The 18,958-nt window shown below is 53.0% G+C and overlaps 1 protein-coding gene across 4 annotated transcripts in view; it reads left to right on the forward strand.

The window, feature by feature from the left end:
* The window catches only part of SETD1B (SET domain containing 1B, histone lysine methyltransferase), a 28,787-nt gene extending 16,664 nt beyond the window's left edge, over positions 1 to 12,123 (forward strand). For all 4 annotated transcript variants that reach the window (XM_055358195.2, XM_055358194.2, XM_055358197.2 and 1 more), the window contains 6 exons: positions 1,922 to 3,181; positions 4,631 to 4,797; positions 6,960 to 7,091; positions 7,175 to 7,294; positions 7,373 to 7,510; positions 9,499 to 12,123. In XM_055358195.2, the coding sequence (XP_055214170.1) occupies positions 1,922 to 3,181; positions 4,631 to 4,797; positions 6,960 to 7,091; positions 7,175 to 7,294; positions 7,373 to 7,510; positions 9,499 to 9,672 (1,991 nt within the window). In that variant the 3' untranslated portion in view covers positions 9,673 to 12,123. The remainder of the gene's footprint in view (positions 1 to 1,921; positions 3,182 to 4,630; positions 4,798 to 6,959; positions 7,092 to 7,174; positions 7,295 to 7,372; positions 7,511 to 9,498) is intronic.
* The last annotated feature ends 6,835 nt before the right edge of the window (positions 12,124 to 18,958 follow it).

Genomic DNA, 18,958 nt, shown 5'->3' on the forward strand with positions numbered 1-18,958 from the left:
CCGCTCTGTCACCCAGGCTGGAGTGCAGTGGCACGATCTCGGCTCACCACAAGCTCCGACTCCCAGGTTCACGCCATTCTCCTGCCTCAGCCTCCCGAGTAGCTGGGACTACAGGCGCTCGCCACCACGCCCGATTAATTTTTTGTATTTTTAGTAGAGATGGGGTTTCACCGCGTTAGCCAGGATGGTCTCGATCTCCTGACCTCATGATCCGCCCACCTCAGCCTCCCAAAGTGCTAGGATTACCGGCATGAGCCACCATGCCCGGCCTAGCACCTACCTTTAATAAGTCCCTCAGGAAAGGATTACAGCTGCCCCTGTACATTGAACACATGGCTAGGGCCCACGGACATGCAGTTTTCAACCAAATATGGACGGAAAAGACCGGTGGGATGCGAAACCCACTGTATATGGAGGGCGATCGCCTATACATGGGTTCTGCAAGGCAGACTACAAGCTTTGAGTATGTGCAGATTTAGTTATACCAGGGAGTGTTGGAACCAATTCCCTGTGTGTATTGAGGGACGACTGTGTTTTGTTTAATGTAATGTATTTTGTTTTGTTTATTCCACCATTAACCACAGTCTTTGAACATTGACTCAATATTAAGCCTCTATTGTGTCCCTGCTATTATTTTAGGCAGTAGCAATGCAACAGTGGACCAAACAGACAAAAATATCTGCTCCCGCGGAGCAGGGGAACAGATGACAACAGATCAATTAGAAAATGAAAAACAGGTGGCAGGCTTCTGTAATCCCAGCTACTTGGGAGGCTGAGGCAGGAGAATTGCTTGAACCCGGGTGGCAGAGGTTGCAGCGAGCCGAGATCGTGCCACACTGCACTCCAGCCTGGGCGATAGAGTGAGACTGTCTTAAAAAAAAAAAAAAGAAAGAAAAAGAAATGTGCCGGGTGCAGTGGCTCACACCTGTAATCCCAGCACTGTGGGAAGCCGAGGTAGGCAGATCAACTGAGGTCAGGAGTTTGAGACCAGCCAGGCCAACATGACGAAACCCCATCTCTACTAAAAGTACAAAAAATTAGCAGGGCATGGTGGCACGTGCCTGTAATCCCAGCGGCTCGGGAGGCTGAGGAAGGAGAATTGCTTGAACCTGGGAGGCAGAGGTTGCAGTGAGCTGAGATTGCGCCATTGCACTCCAGCCTGGGCGACAGAGTGAGACTGTCTCGAAAAAATAAAAATAAAATAATGTAAAAATAGAAAATGAAAAAGATGTATTCTATGGTCGGGCATGGTGGCTCACATCTGTAATTCCAGCACTTTGGGAGGCCAAGGCTGGTGGATCACTTGAGGCCAGGAGTTCAAGGCCAGCCTAGGCAACATAGAGCCCGTCTCTACAAAACATTTAAAGATTAGCTGGGCATGGTGGCACATTCCTGTAGTCCCAGCTACTCAGGAGCCTTAGGCAGGAGGATCCCTTGAGCCCTGGCGGTCTAGGCTGCAGTGACCGTGATCATGCCACTGCATTCCACCCGTCTCAAAAAAAAAGTAAATTTGTTAAAAAATTAAGAAGTGTATTCTGTGACAGTGGAGATAAGTGCTAGGAAAAAATCCTTGAAGGCTCTGACAAGTCCTGCAGAAAAGAGACTTGTTGAATTTTATTCAGTCATAGAGCAGATTTTCTTGGGCCACAGGGACTTTATTCTGAAGACGTAGTGTGAAAGGCTGGAATACATGTCTCCTGCATCTGTGATTTAGCCTAGCAACATTGATAAAGCACATACTGTGTGCCTGACACTGGGTTGGGTGGGCGCTGAGGAGTCCTTGAGGGGTTTAGCTGGAGAAGGACAGGTCCCATGCTCAGACTCAGGGCTGTGAGCCTGCCAGGTATGGAGCACAAGATAAGGCACTGAGAGACGTTTGGATTGAATAGTAAACGTCTCGTGTTCGCTCACCTCTCTGCAGAACGTGACCTGGAAGTGGAGCCGGAGCCCCCTACGATGCTCCCCTTGCCCCTGCAACCACCACTGCCGCCCCCACGACCACCCCGGCCACCCAGCCCACCGCCGGAGCCTGAGACCACAGATGCCCCACACCCATCTGTCCCTCCGGAGCCCCCTGCCGAGGACCACCCCCCACATACTCCAGGCCTCTGTGGCAGCCTGGCCAAGTCGCAGAGCACAGAGACGGTGCCAGCCACACCAGGCGGGGAGCCCCCGCTATCAGGGGGCAGCAGTGGCCTGTCCCTGAGCTCTCCGCAAGTGCCCGGCAGCCCCTTCTCCTACCCAGCCCCGTCCCCTAGCTTGAGCAGTGGGGGCCTCCCTCGGACACCTGGCCGGGACTTCAGCTTCACACCCACCTTCTCCGAGCCCAGCGGGCCCTTGCTCCTGCCCGTCTGCCCACTCCCCACTGGCCGACGCGATGAACGCTCCGGGCCCCTGGCCTCCCCAGTGCTCCTGGAGACGGGCCTGCCCCTCCCTCTGCCCCTTCCCCTGCCCTTGCCCTTGGCATTGCCCGCTGTCTTGCGGGCCCAGGCTCGTGCCCCCACCCCGCTGCCACCCCTGCTGCCCGCCCCCCTGGCCTCTTGCCCACCCCCAATGAAGAGGAAGCCGGGCCGGCCCCGGCGATCCCCACCATCTATGCTCTCCTTGGATGGGCCCTTGGTCCGACCACCAGCAGGGGCCGCCCTTGGAAGGGAACTCCTGCTCCTGCCGGGCCGGCCACAGACCCCCGTCTTCCCCAGCACCCATGACCCCCGGACGGTGACCCTGGACTTCCGGAACGCGGGGATCCCAGCCCCTCCACCACCCCTTCCCCCCCAGCCACCCCCACCCCCACCTCCCCCACCTGTAGAGCCCACCAAGCTGCCCTTTAAGGAGCTAGACAACCAGTGGCCCTCCGAGGCCATCCCTCCGGGCCCCCGTGGGCGCGATGAGGTCACTGAGGAGTACATGGAGTTGGCCAAGAGCCGGGGGCCGTGGCGCCGGCCACCTAAGAAGCGCCATGAGGACCTGGTGCCACCTGCGGGCTCGCCCGAACTCTCGCCACCCCAGCCCCTCTTCCGGCCCCGCTCGGAGTTTGAGGAGATGACCATCCTGTATGACATCTGGAACGGTGGCATCGACGAGGAGGACATCCGCTTCCTGTGTGTCACCTACGAGCGACTGCTACAGCAGGACAATGGCATGGACTGGCTTAACGACACGCTCTGGGTCTACCATCCCTATATCCTGCTGGCATGGGGGGCTCTGCACCTTTTGGGATGCAGGAAGTCCCTGCTCACCTCTCTGGGCCCCACCTCCCAGTCTGTAGCAGCCCGCGGTGCCCATGAAGGTGACAGCATGCACCACTGTCACTTCCCAAGCAGGGTTTGTGTCCCGGCACCATGCCAGGCTCCCGAGTGAATCATTGGCACGTTTTAAGGACTCCCTCTGCGCCAGGCCCATCTCACTCCCAGAGTTAGCAGGCCTCGGGGTCACATGTAACAGCAGTGCCGTGCAGCCTAACAGCACACAAGGGCTGAGGGCCTCCTTGTCCTGTCCCCTTCATAACCTCAGGTAATCCCAGTAGCCTGGTGAGATAGGGGCTATGATTCCCGTTTTACATATGAAGAAGCTAAGGCTCAGAGAGGTTCAGTGACCTGTCCAAAGACACAGCTACAGGTGGCAGAGTTGAGATTTGAACCCAGGCAAACCTGGCTCTATAGAGTCCAGGCTCCTCATCACCAGGCTTTCATGAGGCTTGGCTGTTCGCATAGGCCTGTGAGGCTAGACCTCTCATTGTCCCTGCTGTATTAGACTGATTTGTGAGCACTCAGTTTGTGTCAAGAGCTTTGCTCAAGTGCCGGGCACCATGGCTCACGGCTGTAATCCCAGCACTATGGGAGGCTGAGGCGGACGGATCACTCGAGGCCAGAAGTTTGAGACCAGCCTGGCCAACATGGCAAAACCCCATTTCTACTAAAAATACAAAAATTAGCCGGGCGTGGTAGCACATGCCTATAATTCCAGCTACTCTGGAGGCAGAGGCAGGAGAATTGCTTGAACCCGGGAGGCACAGGTTGTAGTGAGCCAAGATCGTACCACTGCACTCCGGCCTGGGTGACAGAGCAAGACTCTGTCTCAAAAAAAACCAAAACTGCTAAGGACCATAAGCATATTTCATCACTTGCAGAGAGGCATCACTGTCACCCCAATTTACAGATGGGAAACTGAGCAGAAAGTTGTTAACACACCCAGCACTTTGGGAGGCCGAGGTGGACGGATCACTTGATCTCTGGAGGTTGAAGCCAGCCTGGGAAACATAGCAAAACCCCATCTCTACAAAAAAAAATCCAGAAATTAGTTGGGTGTGGTGGCGCACGCCTGTAGCCCCAGCTGCTCAGAAGGCTGAGGCTGCAGTAAGCTGAGATTGCACCACTGCACTCGAGCCTGGGCAACAGGAGACCCTGTCTCAAAAAAAAAAAAAAAAAAAGACACCTAGAGCCATGCAACTAGGTATTGACCGTCAGCAGGGTTGGTCAGCGGGCAGCCACGTGGAGGTGGCATGGGAGTGGGCAGTAGAACTGGACATCACTGTCCCTGGAGGGTGGTCTGAGGATGGGCGGGACCAGTCTATGAAGGGACCAGAAGGGACTCTCTGAGAATGTCCATGTGGCCCTTGACCCACACCCACCCACCAGCCTCTCTTCAGCTAAGAAGAAGAAACGGGACGATGGCATCCGCGAGCACGTGACGGGCTGTGCCCGCAGTGAGGGCTTCTACACCATCGACAAGAAGGACAAGCTCAGATACCTCAACAGCAGCCGTGCCAGCACCGATGAGCCCCCCGCAGACACCCAGGTACTGCCAGGGCTCCTGGACACATCAGAGCCTGCTGGGCTGGGCCACGGGGATCCAGGGCACTCGTGGAGGGGTGCCAAGCAGAGGGAGGAGTTGTGAGGCCAGAGGGGCTGGCACACAGAGGGTGCAAGTGGAAGGGGAGAGGCGGGCGGGCAGGGCCTAGGAGAAGGAAGGAATCTGCCTTAGTCCCATGGGCCCTGGGGCACCTCCAAAGGGTTTAATCAGGGATGTGACGGAGCTGTATTTCCACAAGTTCATTCATTTGTTTGTTTGTTTTTTGCTTGGGTTTTTTTTTAGGGGGGGACAAAGCCTTGCTCTGTCACATAGGCTGAAGTGCAGTGGCACAGTCTCAGCTCACTGCAACCTCTGCCTCCTGGGTTCAAATGATTCTCCTGCCTCAGCCTCCTGAGTAGCTGGGATTACAGGTGCCCACCACCACGCCCGGCTAATTTTTTGTATTTTTGGTAGAGATGGGATTTCGCCATGTTGGCCAGGTTGGTCTCGAACTCCTGACCTCAAGTAATTCGCCTGCCTTGGTCTCCCAAACTGCTGGGATTATAAGCATGAGCCACATCGCATGGCCTCATTCATTCTTTTTTTAATCCAGTAAATATCTGTTGAGTACATGCTGTGTACCGGGCACTGTTGTGGGTCTATAGCAGTGAACAAAACCAAATCCTTTTCCAAATTGAATAAATTCAATTATTTATTTTTATTTTTAAATTTAAAAAAAATTGAGACGGGGTCTCACTCTGTAGCCCAAGCTGATCTGGAACTCCTGGGCTCAAGCGATCCTCCCACCTCAGCCTCCCAAAGTGCTGGGATTATAGGTGTGAGCCACGGTACCCAGCTGGAATTTATATTTTAATGGGGACTCGTGGGAAATAATCAAGTGAAGAAAGAAGCACGTAATTCCAGGCAGGGAAAACGCGATGGAGGAAACAGGAGAGGGGTTAGGGATTACCAAGTCAAAGGGGAGTCAGAGAGGGTCAGACCCAAGCGAAGTGTGGGAAGGCGCCATGTGGATGCCAGAGAGACCACAGAGAAGTGAAAAAGCGACTTCCATAAAAAGTTAAAACCAGAGAGGGGCTCACTGACCCCAGCAGGCCTCCCTAGGACAGCAGCAGTGCAAAGGCCCTGAGGCAGCAGGGAGCTCCGTGGTGTGAGGAAGGGAAGGGAGAGGCCACTTGTGGGAGAGACAGCACAGGCCACCAGGGTCGGGGGTACTGTGGTGGTAAGTGACCTGTCTCCTGGGGTGACAGGCAGCAGAGGGAGGTTGTGAGAGGAGCTGGGGTGGTGTGGAGCTGGTGCAGGGGTCCTGAGGGTAGACTGTGTTCCGGTTGCTGCGGTTTCCAGACCGGATGTGCCGGACTTAGCTGGGCCGTGAGGAGCCATTAGCTGTGGAAGAATATGAGGAAGTGGGATGGACAGGACCAGGGCTGTCCTGGGTACAGGAGACAGGGATGGGCGGGGGGTGACAGCCCAGGGTGTGGCTGGGGTCGGGGGTGCTGGGAAGCTGGACACCAAGCCTGAGATGGGGAGGCTGATATGCTATCACCACGAGGCAGCTTGAGTTCTGCGGGTTCTGAAAACACCCAGGCAGAGAGGTCTTGGTGGGCATGTGGGTATGGCAGAGCTTAGGATGGGGATCTCCGGCCCGGGGACCTAAGTGTAGGCATCGCCAGGAGAGAAGTGGTGACTGAAGGTCACAGCAGGGTGACCTCACCTGGGAGGGCACTTGGGGCAGAGGCCTGGGATGCTCCAAAGGTTAATGGCTGGGGCAGAGGCCCAGGGAGGCCAAGAGCAGGACGTGACACAAGGGTTTCGGAAGGATCCCCGATTTCGAACGCTTGGGGGGTGAGAGGGGTCTGGGTGAGAGCCAAGGAGGGGGTCAGGGTAGACAAAACTTTTGGCTGAAATGGGGAAAAGACAGCGCCAGGCAAGAGTGAGTCTCGTCATTTTGAAGATAGAAGGAGCTTGAGACGCTCAGATACTGATGGGATGGAGGAGGCAGGGAAGCGGTGACAATTAGGGACCGACAGGTGTGGAGAAGCCCAGAGCAAGGAGCCCAGGACACTGGGGATGACAGAGATCCAGAGCCTAGGGTGGGACCGCTGAGGACACGGCCAGCCCCGCTGAGCCCCGCACACCGTCCACTGCAGGGCATGAGCATCCCAGCACAGCCCCACGCCTCCACCCGGGCAGGCTCGGAGCGGCGTTCGGAGCAGCGCCGCCTGCTGTCCTCCTTCACTGGCAGCTGTGACAGCGACCTGCTCAAGTTCAACCAGCTCAAGGTGAGGCCGGGCTTCACCCAGATCGCCGGGGTGGCGGCAGGACCTGAGACCAGGGCTCACCTCTCCCCTCTTCCCTCCCACAGTTCCGGAAGAAAAAGCTCAAGTTCTGCAAGAGCCACATTCACGACTGGGGCTTGTTCGCCATGGAGCCCATCGCGGCTGACGAGATGGTCATCGAGTACGTGGGCCAGAATATCCGTCAGGTAGGCACCGCCCGGCAGGATGGGCACTGGGGTGGGCATGGGGCCGGCCCAGCCAGACTGACCCCCTTTTGTGGCCAGGTGATCGCAGACATGCGGGAGAAGCGTTATGAGGACGAGGGCATCGGGAGCAGCTACATGTTCCGGGTGGACCACGACACCATCATCGACGCCACCAAGTGCGGCAACTTCGCGCGCTTCATCAACCACAGCTGCAACGTGAGTGCCCAGCGGGGGGTGGCCCCTGCCCCTGCCCCTGGCCCTGCTTCTGTGCCAGGAGGGCCTGGAAGCCCCGGCACGGGAATCAGCTCGGCCTCCTTCCCAAGCTCAGGTCGGCCAAGGGTTATAGGGAGAGGGGGACATGTGAGGTCTTTTACCAGGAGCTCTACTCCTCTGAGCTTCAGTTTCTCATCTGTCAAATGGGCATAGTGAGACTTCTGTGGCATGTAGAGGACTCAAAGAAGTGGTTGGTCCAGTTCGTTGGTAATTTCGGAGTTATTTCTCTGCGTTAGCGTTTTCTCTGTGCCTTCATTGGTCAGGCTCAGTCCTGCTCAGGCCGAGCTGTCCACTAGAACTTTCTGCAAGGGGGAGGTGCACTGCGTGCATCTGTGCTGTGGGTTAGCCACATGTGTGGTGGTGAGCACTGGAAATGTGCCCAGTGCATCTGGGGACCTGAGTTTTAAATTTTATTTCATTTTGATGAATTTAAACTTAATTAGCTTGTGACGACTGTATTGGGTGGTGCAGGCCTAGAGGGGAGGGACACTGATCACAGGGATTTGAGTGCTGAAGGATGAGCACAGGAAGCTCTGAGCAGGAGGCAGGCATGTTCCGGGGTGGATGCCCCTGACTTTGGGTTCAAGTCTTGGCATTGCAGCTTAGTGAGTTACTTAATGTCTCTATGCCTCAGTTTCCTTGTCTGTAAAACAGAGACAATAACAGTCTCTCCTTTTAGGTTGTTGGGAGGGCCACATAGGTGGGTCACTGCACGTGGGCCGTTTGAGTGCTGGCCAGGCCAGTCCTCAGCGCCTGCTGGCTCTCTTCATTGTGACTTGATCTTTGCCTGGGTGGTAGGGACTTTCCTGTGAATATCCGGGGAGATCTGAGGGGTGAGAGGGAATTGCCCAGGGGAAGCGGTGCTGGGGCAAGGGGAACTGCGTGTTCAAAGGCCCTGGGGCAGTGGGGAGAACACCTGTTTGAGAGATAGCAAGGGAGGCAGTGGGCATGGGGTAGGGTAAGAGGATGGGGTGGGCAGGGCTGAGGGTGGCCAAGCTGAGGAACTAAGTTTCTCTGAGAGCCAAGGTCGCTGGAAGGTTGGAGCCATCGGGCAACAGGTTCTGCTATCCCTTTGGAAACGTTTCCCTGGCTGCTGGGGCAGGAGTGGATTTTTTCAGGGGTGAGAGTGGCCGAGGGGGCTGTAGCAGGCGGGTGAGAAGTGATGGGGGCCTGAGCGTGGCTGGTGGCCCCAGAAGTGGAGAGCAGTAGACACAACCAAGAGGCCCTTCCGGGACTGAACTCACCGGCCCTGGTTGGGGCCAGATCTGGACTGAAGGAGGCAGGGAGGCAGATGCTCTGGGGCCTGGGTGTGTGGTGCAGCGGCTGCCCAGAGCAGGAGCAGATCATGCTTTAGGTGTGAGCTAAGTCAAAGACAGTACCCAGGGCTGCCACTGGCAGACAGCAGGTAGTTGCATTTATGGACTTGGAGGCCTTTACCTTTTCTGTAAAGGGCCAGATAATAAATATTTTTGGCTTGGTGGCTCAGATGATCTCTATGGCAACTACTGAACTTGGCTATTGTAACAAAAGCAGCCACAAATTATATGCAAATGAATGGGAGAATGGATATGGCTATGTGCCAGTAAAACTTTATTTACAAAAACAGGCTGCTAGGGGCTATAGTTTGCTGACCCTTTTTTTAGAGCTCAGAAGTGAGACCTGAGCTAAAAATAGACATACATTTGGGAGGCACTTGTGCTATGAATGGAAATGAAAGGCCTGGGAAATAATTTTTATCATCATTATTTAATATCAGAGGCAAGGGGTCACCCCTGGGGGTCGGGGGAGCCAAGGTCCAGAGCAGAGCAGTGGGCTGGGGGTCACGTGGCATGTCAGGCCTTAAGCACAGGCCTGGTTGGGTTTGGGGGCTCTGCAGTGGTGGGGGACCCTGGGGGACCAGGGGCTCATTCTCCCCCCCACCTTGCCTGCAGCCCAACTGCTATGCCAAGGTGATCACGGTGGAGTCACAGAAGAAGATAGTCATCTACTCGAAGCAGCACATTAACGTCAATGAGGAGATTACCTATGACTATAAGTTCCCCATCGAGGACGTCAAGATCCCCTGCCTCTGTGGCTCTGAGAACTGCCGGGGGACCCTCAACTAGGCCCCGGCACCAGACTCAAAGGATGTCAGCCGTAGCCCTGGGACTCCCGAGCGTGGAGCCCCTGGCCCCGGGGCCTGGCCCCCCGCGCCCGCCCCCATTTCAGGTGCTGTCCTCTACCTAGCGGCCATTCAGGGCCTGGCGCCCCACACTACCCCCTGGAGCCCCTGGCTCCGGCCCCTCCGCGGGAAAGGGCTTCTCTGTCGTTCAGCCCACGTCTCTCTCATTTTAACAAACGCCCCTTTCAGGATTTCTGTTTAACTCCAGCATCAGCTTCTCTCTCTCCGTCTCTCCTCCCCTCTCTCTCTTCTCTGTCTCTCCTCCCCTCTCTCTCTTCTCTTGTCTCTTCTCTCTCCCACCGTCACCCTCGGCCTCTTCCTGTGAATGCTGCTACGTTGTTTTGTCTTCTCTATTTTTTTCCTCGTTGTGAGAAAAGACATTTAACCGTTGAAATGTGAAGGTGGAATCAGAGAGGGGCCCCGCGGGGGTCTGCAGAGGCCTCAGTGTGGCTGTGCGTGGCCCGTGTCCTGGAAGCCACCCGGGCCTGGATGCAGGGCCAGGTGCTGTGGGAAGGATGGAGGCCCCCACGGCCTTGAGCTCAGAACACTACGCCCTGAAAGCCCCCCTCACTGCCCGTGGGCACAGTGAGGAGACCCCACACCTTTCCCCACCCGAGCTGCAGCCTGTTCCTTCCCCAGAGGCCTGGGGCACCACTGACCCGGTGGACCCTGGTGGAGCTAAACTGTCCCAGGCAGGGGTCTCTGCTCTGGGCTTTCCCTGCCACCTCACACCCCAGCACCCCCTAAACCTTGGGTTCAATGTTTACTTTCTCATTCGGATGCCAGCAACGCGGGAGCCTCTTGGAGGCCCCAGTGCAGGTGAGGGGTGCTGAGAATGCGGGCAGCCACTCTCTTCTGCCCTTGCCTTCGCCCTGGGTGGGACAGGACTCCCAAGGGCAGGCAGGTCCCCCAGTCCCGCCATTACGGGTTGTCAGACCGTCTGCGTGTGGCATTTTTTGGCTTATAAGCTTCACCCACTCACCCCCAACCCACACCCCACATCCCCCTGCCGGCAGCCCCTCAACCTAAGAAGGCCAGAGCATATTTATTTTCGGAGGGAGCAGATTACTTCTCCCAGAGAAAGGAAAATCTTCGAAAAGATTCAAAAACACAAATCTAAGTCTTTGACAGTTTTTTTTTTCCCTTTTGACCCCCTTCCCATCCTCTTCAGAATTTATTCCCGTGGCTTTTTTTTTTTCTTGTGCGTGTATAAAATCAAAAGGAAGGGGAAAAAGGTTTTTGAAGTTCAGAACCAACTTCTGTATATAGAGGCTGCCGCAAAGGACTTTCTCTTGGGAACATTGTTTCTTGTAGAAACATGCGGGAAGACATTTTTTGCTCATTTCTTTGTACTTCCAAAAAAAAAGAAAAAAAAAGACAAAAGCAAGTCCCCCCATACCCCAGAAAGCAGAGGAGGCGTGTAAATAATTTCTGGAAAGTGACTGTTGTGACCCGGAGTCCTCATCAAGATGAGCGCGCTCCATGAGGGAGCTGCTCCCACCCTGCGGATGCAGGCGGCCGGAGCCTCTGGTATCTCAGCTTGTGTCAAGCTTGTTATCATGTAAATTCTGTACAAAGAATTGTTATTTTTCTCTTTTTTGTCGTTGGTGGTTTTGTTGTGTGTTTTTTTGTTTTTTGTTTTTTAATTCCTTTCCCCCAGGCCCTCTCTATTTGAGACTGTGCCCGCCGGTTTCAAGATCAAGGAAATTGGTGGCAACAAGACACAGATGGGGTACCTGGGCACAGCGGCGAACTTCTCTTCCGTTTGCGGTTTTCTGCCTAATTGTGCAACTGAGGAAATAATTTATTTTTCACATGAGGAAATGCGTAGTTTGTAGAGACGGCTGATTCAAGTTACATGTACAGCCTCCAAGGGGCTGTCTCCATTCTGTCCCCTTCCCATAAAAGAAGTGGGGGTGTTCGAGAAGACCAGGGAAGGGACCCTTGCCTCGCCCCTCCCCCTGGCCTCACCTTGCCCCCAGCCATCGTGCCCAGTGTTAACCTCGGCTGGCCTTCACTAAGGGGACTAGACCTCCCTCTCCCCAGGAGCCCCAGCCCCAGAGTGGTTTGCAATAATCAAGATATGTGTCAAGTCATTTTTCTTTCAACTCCCTCATTTTTCATTGAACAAATCTCTGCTTTTCAAGAGTTGGGGGTTTCTGCTATTTTTTGTTTTCTCTCCCTCCCCCCGCAAAGACGAGAACCAATAAGTTTTAGGGATGTTTGTGCGTGTAGACTCCATCATCCATATGTAACTTGTTTTGAAGAGAAGTGTTTCCGTTGTGTGTCTTGATGTAAATATTTGTTCATATTTTTGTGAATTCAATACTATGTACCATTGTATTATAGTAACTTTTATAAAGCAAACCATAAATATACTGACTTTTCTTACAGATACGCCGTCTCTCTTGCTCTCCTCTCTCCCTCTCTTTATTCTTTCTTTCTGTTGGGAGCACATCCTGCTTCTGTGGAGGGTGGAGTGGTCCACTCAGACACTCAGATCAGCAGGGGTTTTTTTGTTTTTGAGACAGGGTCTCACTCTGTCACCTCAGGCTGGAGTGCAGTGGTGCAATCATGGCTCACTGCAGTCTTGACTTCCTGGGCTCAAGTGATCCTCCCCACCTCAGCCTCCTGAGTAGCTGGGACTACAGGAGCACACCACCATGCCCAGCTAATTTTTAAGAAATTTTTCTGTAGAGACGGGGTCTCCCTATGTTGCCCAGGCTGGTTTCAAACTCCTGGGCTCAAGCAATCCTCCCACCTCAGCCTCCCAAAGTAGTGGGATTACAGATGTGAGCCACTGTGCCCAGCCTGAACTTGTAGGTGGGTTTTGTGAAATGGGCCAAATTATAGTCACCACTAGACCTTCCACAGCTCTTAAGTGTGATTTCTAGATTTTTTTCTTAAAACCTCAGGTTTCTGACTCATGAGGTCTGCAATGAAGGAAATAAGATCAGGTATCCTTTTACTATCACTAGAAGAACGTAGGTGGTTCCTCAGAAATGTTTAACACTTAAGGAGATGCCCCCCTGGTCTGCATCTGAGGGAGGAAAAAGGGCTGATAAAATAGTACAAGTTGAGAAGAATTAAATCTATCCTGTATTCATGGCATTTCAGAGATGCTGTGCCCCAGTCAGTCTCAGCTCTGCTTGACCCAGTAGATGGGTGATAAAGGGCTTATAGTTGGCGTCCACAGTAAATGTCTCCAAGAAGACGTAAAACCTTAGCAAAAAGCAATATGCCTGAAAAGATGCTGTACGTCACTTCCTACTGGAGAAATGTGAATTATCCCAGGATGCCATTTCCCCCTGTCAGGTTGGCAAATATTAAAAGGTGGAGGAAACCCAATTTGAGGGAGCAGGAGGCTGGGGGGCTCTCGTGCGTCATTAGTGGAAGCCAAAAATCGCTGCAACCTTTAGGAGGAAAAATACCTATTAGTAATCATTATTTAAAATGCACACGGCCGGCGCGGTGGCTCACGCCTGTGATCCCAGCACTTTGGGAGGCCTAGGAGGGCAGATCACCTGAGGTCAGGAGTTCGAGCTAGCCTAGCCAACATGGTAAAACCCCATCTCTACTAAAAATACAAAAAAATTAGCCATGTAGTGGTGCACGCCTGTAATCCCAGATACTTGGGAGGCTGAGGTGGGAGAATCGCTTGAACCCAGAAGGTGGAGGTTGCAGGGAGCCGAGATCATGCCACTGCACTCCAGCCTGGGCGACAGAGTGAGACCCCGTCTCAAAATAAAATGATCAAATGCTCACAAAAGTCTTGGCTCCGTTGTTCCACTGTGAGGAATTGAGCCTGACAGATACAGTGGGCAACAATATGAAGAAGAGTGTTCTTCGCAGCCTCATTTCTGGTATCAACGAAACGAAGCGAGAGTAAATTGTCTGTTCACAGTGGGCTGCTTTTAGGAATTGTGCATCCAGACAGGTGGACACTCCCGTAAGTGGATTCATGGGAATAGAGGGCTGAGGTCCGGGCTGAGCCAGGAAAGAGAAGGAAGTGTCTGGCCATTAATTCATCAACCAATATTTATTGAGCACCTCGTATGTGCCAGGTACTCCTCTAGGCTCTGGGGATAGGAATGAAGGAAACATACTGTTCTTGAGGGCGAGCCAGACAAATGTGAAAAGTAAGTGCAATAGTAAGGAGGAATAAAGCTAAGAGAAGGGGGTGTAGTTGAAGGAATATACAATTTTACCTTTATTATTTATTTTAGAGACAAGGTCTAGTTCTGTCACCCAGGCTGGAGTGCAGTGGCATGATCATAGCTCACAGCAGCCTCGATCTGCTGAGCTCAATGATCCCCCCACTTCAACCTCCTAAGTTGATCAGGGACCATAGGCACACTTTACCATATCAGCTAATTTTAAAAATTTCTTTTCTTTTCTTTTTTTTCTTGAGACAGAGTTTTGCTCTTGTTGCCCAGGCTAGAGTGCAATGGTACAATCTCGGCTCACTGCAACCTCCACCTGCCGAGTTCAAGCAATTCTCCTGCCTCAGCTTCCCGAGTAGGGATTACAGGGATTACTAGGATTACAGGCATGTGCCACCAAGCCCAGCTAATTTTGTATTTTTAGTAGAGATGGGATTTCTCCATGTTGAGCATGCTGGTCTCGAACTCCTGACCTCAGGGGATGTGCCCTCCTTGGCCTCCCAAAGTGCTGGGATTATAGGTGTGAGCCACCGCGCCAGGGCTTTTTCTTTCTTTCTTTCTTCTTTTTCTTTTTTTTTTTTTTTTTTTTTGTTGTTGTTGTTGTTGTTGAGACAGAGTCTTGCTCTGTCGCCCAGGCTTGAGTGCAGTGGTGCAATCTTGGCTCACTGCAACTTCTGCCTCCTGGGTTCAAGCCATTCTCCCACCTCAGCCTCCCGGGTAGCTGGGACTACAGGCATGTGCCACCATGCCTGGCTAAGTTTTTTGTATTTTTAGTAGAGATGGGGTTTCACCATGCTGGCCAGGCTGGTCTCCAACTCCTGACCTCAAGTGATCCGCCCGCCTTGGCCTCCCAAAGTGCTGGGATTCTAGACATGAGCCACCGTGCCCGGCCTTTTTTTCTTTCTTTTTTTTTTTTTGAGGCAGTCTCTCTCTCTGTTGCCCAGGCTGGAGTGCAATGGTATGGTCTCGGGTCACTGCAACCTCTGCCTCCCAGGTTCAAGGGATTCTCATGCCTCAGCCTCCTGAGTAGCTGGGACTATAGCTGCGCACCACCATACCCGGCTAGTTTTTTTATTATTAGAAGAGACGAAATCCTATCTCTATTTTTTATTTTATTTTATTTTATTGAGACAGAGTCTCACTCTATCGCCCAGGCTGGAGTGCAGTGGCGCAATCTCGGTTACTGCAACCTCCGCCTCCTGGGTTCAGGCTATTCTCCTGCCTCAGCCTCCTGAGTAGCTGGGATTACAGGCATGTGCCACCACGCCCGGCTAATGTTTGTATTTTTAGTAGAGACGGGGTTTCACCATGTCGGCCAGGCTGGTCTCAAACGCCTAACCTCAAGTGATCTTCCCGCCTCAGCCTTTCAAAGTGCTGGGATTACAGGTGTGAGCCACCTGTATCCGGCCAATTTTTAAATTTTTATAGAAATAGGGTCTCATTATGTTTCCCAAGCTGGTCTTGAACTCCTGGGCTCAAGCAATCCTCTGGCCTCGGCCTCCCAAAGTGCCAGGATTATAGGTACAAGCCACCGCGCCTGTCTTCATCTTCTCTCTTGAACTTGCTCTCCTGTCATATTTTCTACTTTGGTCAATGACACTTCTGTTCTCTGCCTCCACCCACCGCTGCCTGCCACTGACCACCTAAGCTCAAAGGCCAGGGATCCTGGATTTAAACCTTCTCTTTCCCTCCCTTACCTACCAAATCTGATGCTTCTTCCCTATTCCTCAAATCCATCCACCTCTTCCTCTGCTCTTCAGTCCCAAGAGATAACTCCTTTCTTCATTGGCTCTATTGTATTGTGGGGGCCAAAATGGGAGCCCCTCTCCAGCTTCTCAGGAGGCTGAGGCAGGAGAAAGGAGCACTTGAGGCCAGGAGTTCGAGGCCAGCATGGGAAACATGGAGAAACCCTGTCTCTACTAAAAATACAAAAATTAGCCAGGCGTGGTGGCATATGCCTATGGTCCCAGCTATTAGGGAGGCTGAGGTAGGAGGATCACTGAAACTGGGGAGATCAAGGCTGCAGTGAACTGTGATCATGCCACTGCTCTCCAGCCTTGGTGACAGAGACCTCAGACAGAGAGAGGGAGGTCCCAGACAGACTTGGGTTCCCTTGTGGGCAAGAGCCCCTCCCCCCAAAATAAGAATATTCATATAGCATTGACTCTGTGCCAGCCTCTGTTTTAAACATCTTTGATACTAGCAACAGGGCTAGGAGGAGGGTATTATTATAATTCCCACTTAACATAGGAAACTGAAGCACTGAGAGGTCAAGTAGCTTGCCATAGGTCACACAGCTACCACGTGGCTATCTGAGAGGTGAACTCAGGCAGCCTGGCTCTCTAGTATGTTCTCAGCTAGTGGGTGTCTGCTCTGCATGCTTTATTTATTTATTTATGTATTTATGAGACGGAGTTTCGCTCTTTTTGCCCAGGCTGGAGTGCAGTGGTGCGATCTCACTGCAACCTCTGCCTCTTGGGTTTGAGTGATTCTCCTGCCTCAGCCTCCCGAGTAGCTGGGATTACAGGTGCGCACCATCAGGCCCAGCTAATTTTGTATTTTTAATAGAGATGGGGTTTCACCATGTTGGCCAGGCTGGTCTTGAACTCCCGGCCTCAGGTGATCTACCCACCTCGACCTCCCAATATTTATTTTTGAGATGGAGTCTCACTCTGCCACCCAGGCTAGAGTGCAGAGGCGTGATCTCGGCTCACTGCAAGCTCCACCTCCCAGGTTCAAGGGATTCTCCTGCCGCAGCCTCCCGAGTAGCTGGGATTACAGGCACCCTCCTCCATTCCCGGCTAATTTTTGTATTTTCAGTAGAGGCGAGGTTTCACCCTGTTGGGCAGGCTGGTCTCTAACTCCTGACCTCAAGTGATCCACCTGCCTCAGCCTCCCAAAGTGCTGGGATTACAGGCATGAGCTACCGCACCTGGCCATATGTGCCCAACTTTCTAAAATGTTGACTCAAATTTGTCTGAAACCATGCAGGCAAAACGAAGTAGGTCTATGAGCCACATTTGGTCTGTAAGCCACTAGTTTGCATCCTTCTGGGTTATACAATTTCCCTTCTTCACATTAAGTCACAGGAGAATAGAGGGGGAGTATTTTTTTTGCACGGAATCCTTTGGGTTCTCTCTGATCTCTTTATTTCTGAAGTTCGTGATCCCAGAAGCTCTGATTTCTTCTATAATCTGAAAAAAATCCCCAATTCCCACCATTATACCAACTCAGAGTATTTTTTTCTTCTATTGAGCTCTGCTGCCTCCTAGCTCTGAGTTGACTTATCCTCACGGAGGGTTCTCAAGCATTAGAAGCAAAAAGAGGCCAGAGGCAGTGGCTCATGCCTATAATTCCAGCACTTTGGAAGGCTGAGGTGGGTGGATCACCTGAGACCAGGAATTTGAGACTGGCCGACATAGTGAGATCCCATCTCCATGAAAAATAAAAACAAAATTAGCTGGGTGTGGTGGCACATGCCTATAGTCCCAGCTACTTGGGAGGCTGAGGTAGGAGGATCACCTGAGCCCAGAAGGTGGAGGTTGCAGTAAGCCAAGAGCACACCACTGCACTCCAGCCTGAGCAATGGAGTGAGACTCTGTCTCAAAAAAAAAAAAAAAAAGAAAGAGAAAAAGAAAAAAAAAAGAGGCCAAATTTGCCCCCCACCAACTCTTACCTGGTTTTGAAGAAAGAATCTCCTTCTTAGCGTTTTAGGACCCAGCTGCCTCATTCTTTTGCAAGGATCACTCACTCTTCTATGGGTATGAACAAGCCCCTTTCCAAAAGAAGTCCTCACTGCGGGCAAGGCTGGGGCAGTGCAGCTGCATGGGTGGTCATGGGCACTGCCCTGCTGAGGGTGGGGACTGGGATCCCAGACTCCTCCTACCTGCTTTATCTCTGAGACCAGGAACCAAGGGACCATATCCTACAGTTGCTGAGCAGGGATGCTGCCCCTAGAGTCCCTTGTCTAACACTCTCCCCTCTCCTGTGTTCAGAGGTTTGGGCTCTGGGTAGCAAAACTGAAGACAGCTCATCTTTAGAGATCATCGGCCGGGCGCGGTGGCTCACGCCTGTAATCCCAGCACTTTGGGAGGCCGAGACCATCCTGGCTAACAAGGTGAAACTCCGTCTCTGCTAAAAATACAAAAAATTAGCCGGGCGTGGTGGCGGGCGCCTGTAGTCCCAGCTACTCGGGAGACTGAGGCAGGAGAATGGCGTGAACCCGGGAGGCGGAGCTTGCAGTGAGCCGAGATCGCACCACTGCACTCCAGCCTGGGGGACAGAGCGAAACTCCGTCTCAACAACAACAACAAAAGGAGATCATCAAGCCGGCAGACAAGATGCTGCCAAACTCTGACCCCACCTCAGGGCCTTTCTCCGTTCGCTCTTCCTGGAATCCTTTTCCCGAGCATGGTCCCATGGCTGGCTCCCAAATGTCACCTTCTTGGAGAGGTCTTCCGTTATCAAAATTAGCTCCCCTGCGATCTTCGCTTCCACATATTCTCATCAACTGCCTTTTTTTTTTTTGAGACAGGGTCTCACTCTTGCCCAGGCTGGAGTGCAGTGTCAGGATCAGGGCTCGCTGCAGCTTAGACCTCTGTCCATCAATCGATCCTCCCACCTCAGCCTCCTGAGTAGCTGGGAGCACAGGTGCGTGCCACTACGCCAGGCTAATTTTTATTTTTATTTGTTATGTGTGTAGACGCAGGGGGGCGGGGTCTTGCTATGTTACCGGGCTGGGCTCGAACTCCTGGCCTCAAGCGATCCTCCCATCTCGGCCTCCCAAAGCGCTGAAATTACAGGTGTGAGCCACCATGCCCGGTTCATCGCTTGCTTTATTGTCTGAATCGCGTTTATCTCTCTACAAAAGCAGTGTCATCCGTCTTTCCCTCCAGAGCAAGTCCCCTTCCTTCCCTGGTTCCAGAATTCCCCTCTCCGCGTGGTCCCGCTGGCACAGCGCTGGCACCCGCGGCTCCTCGGTCCCGCGGCGCTGGCGGCCGCCCTGGCCTCCCCCTGGCTGCCATAAGGCACTACTGCCTTATGCGCAACACAAACACAGACACAGTA

Source organism: Gorilla gorilla, chromosome 10 (assembly GCF_029281585.2).
Source record: "Gorilla gorilla gorilla isolate KB3781 chromosome 10, NHGRI_mGorGor1-v2.1_pri, whole genome shotgun sequence".
In the NCBI taxonomy this organism is placed as follows: Eukaryota; Metazoa; Chordata; class Mammalia; order Primates; family Hominidae; genus Gorilla; species Gorilla gorilla.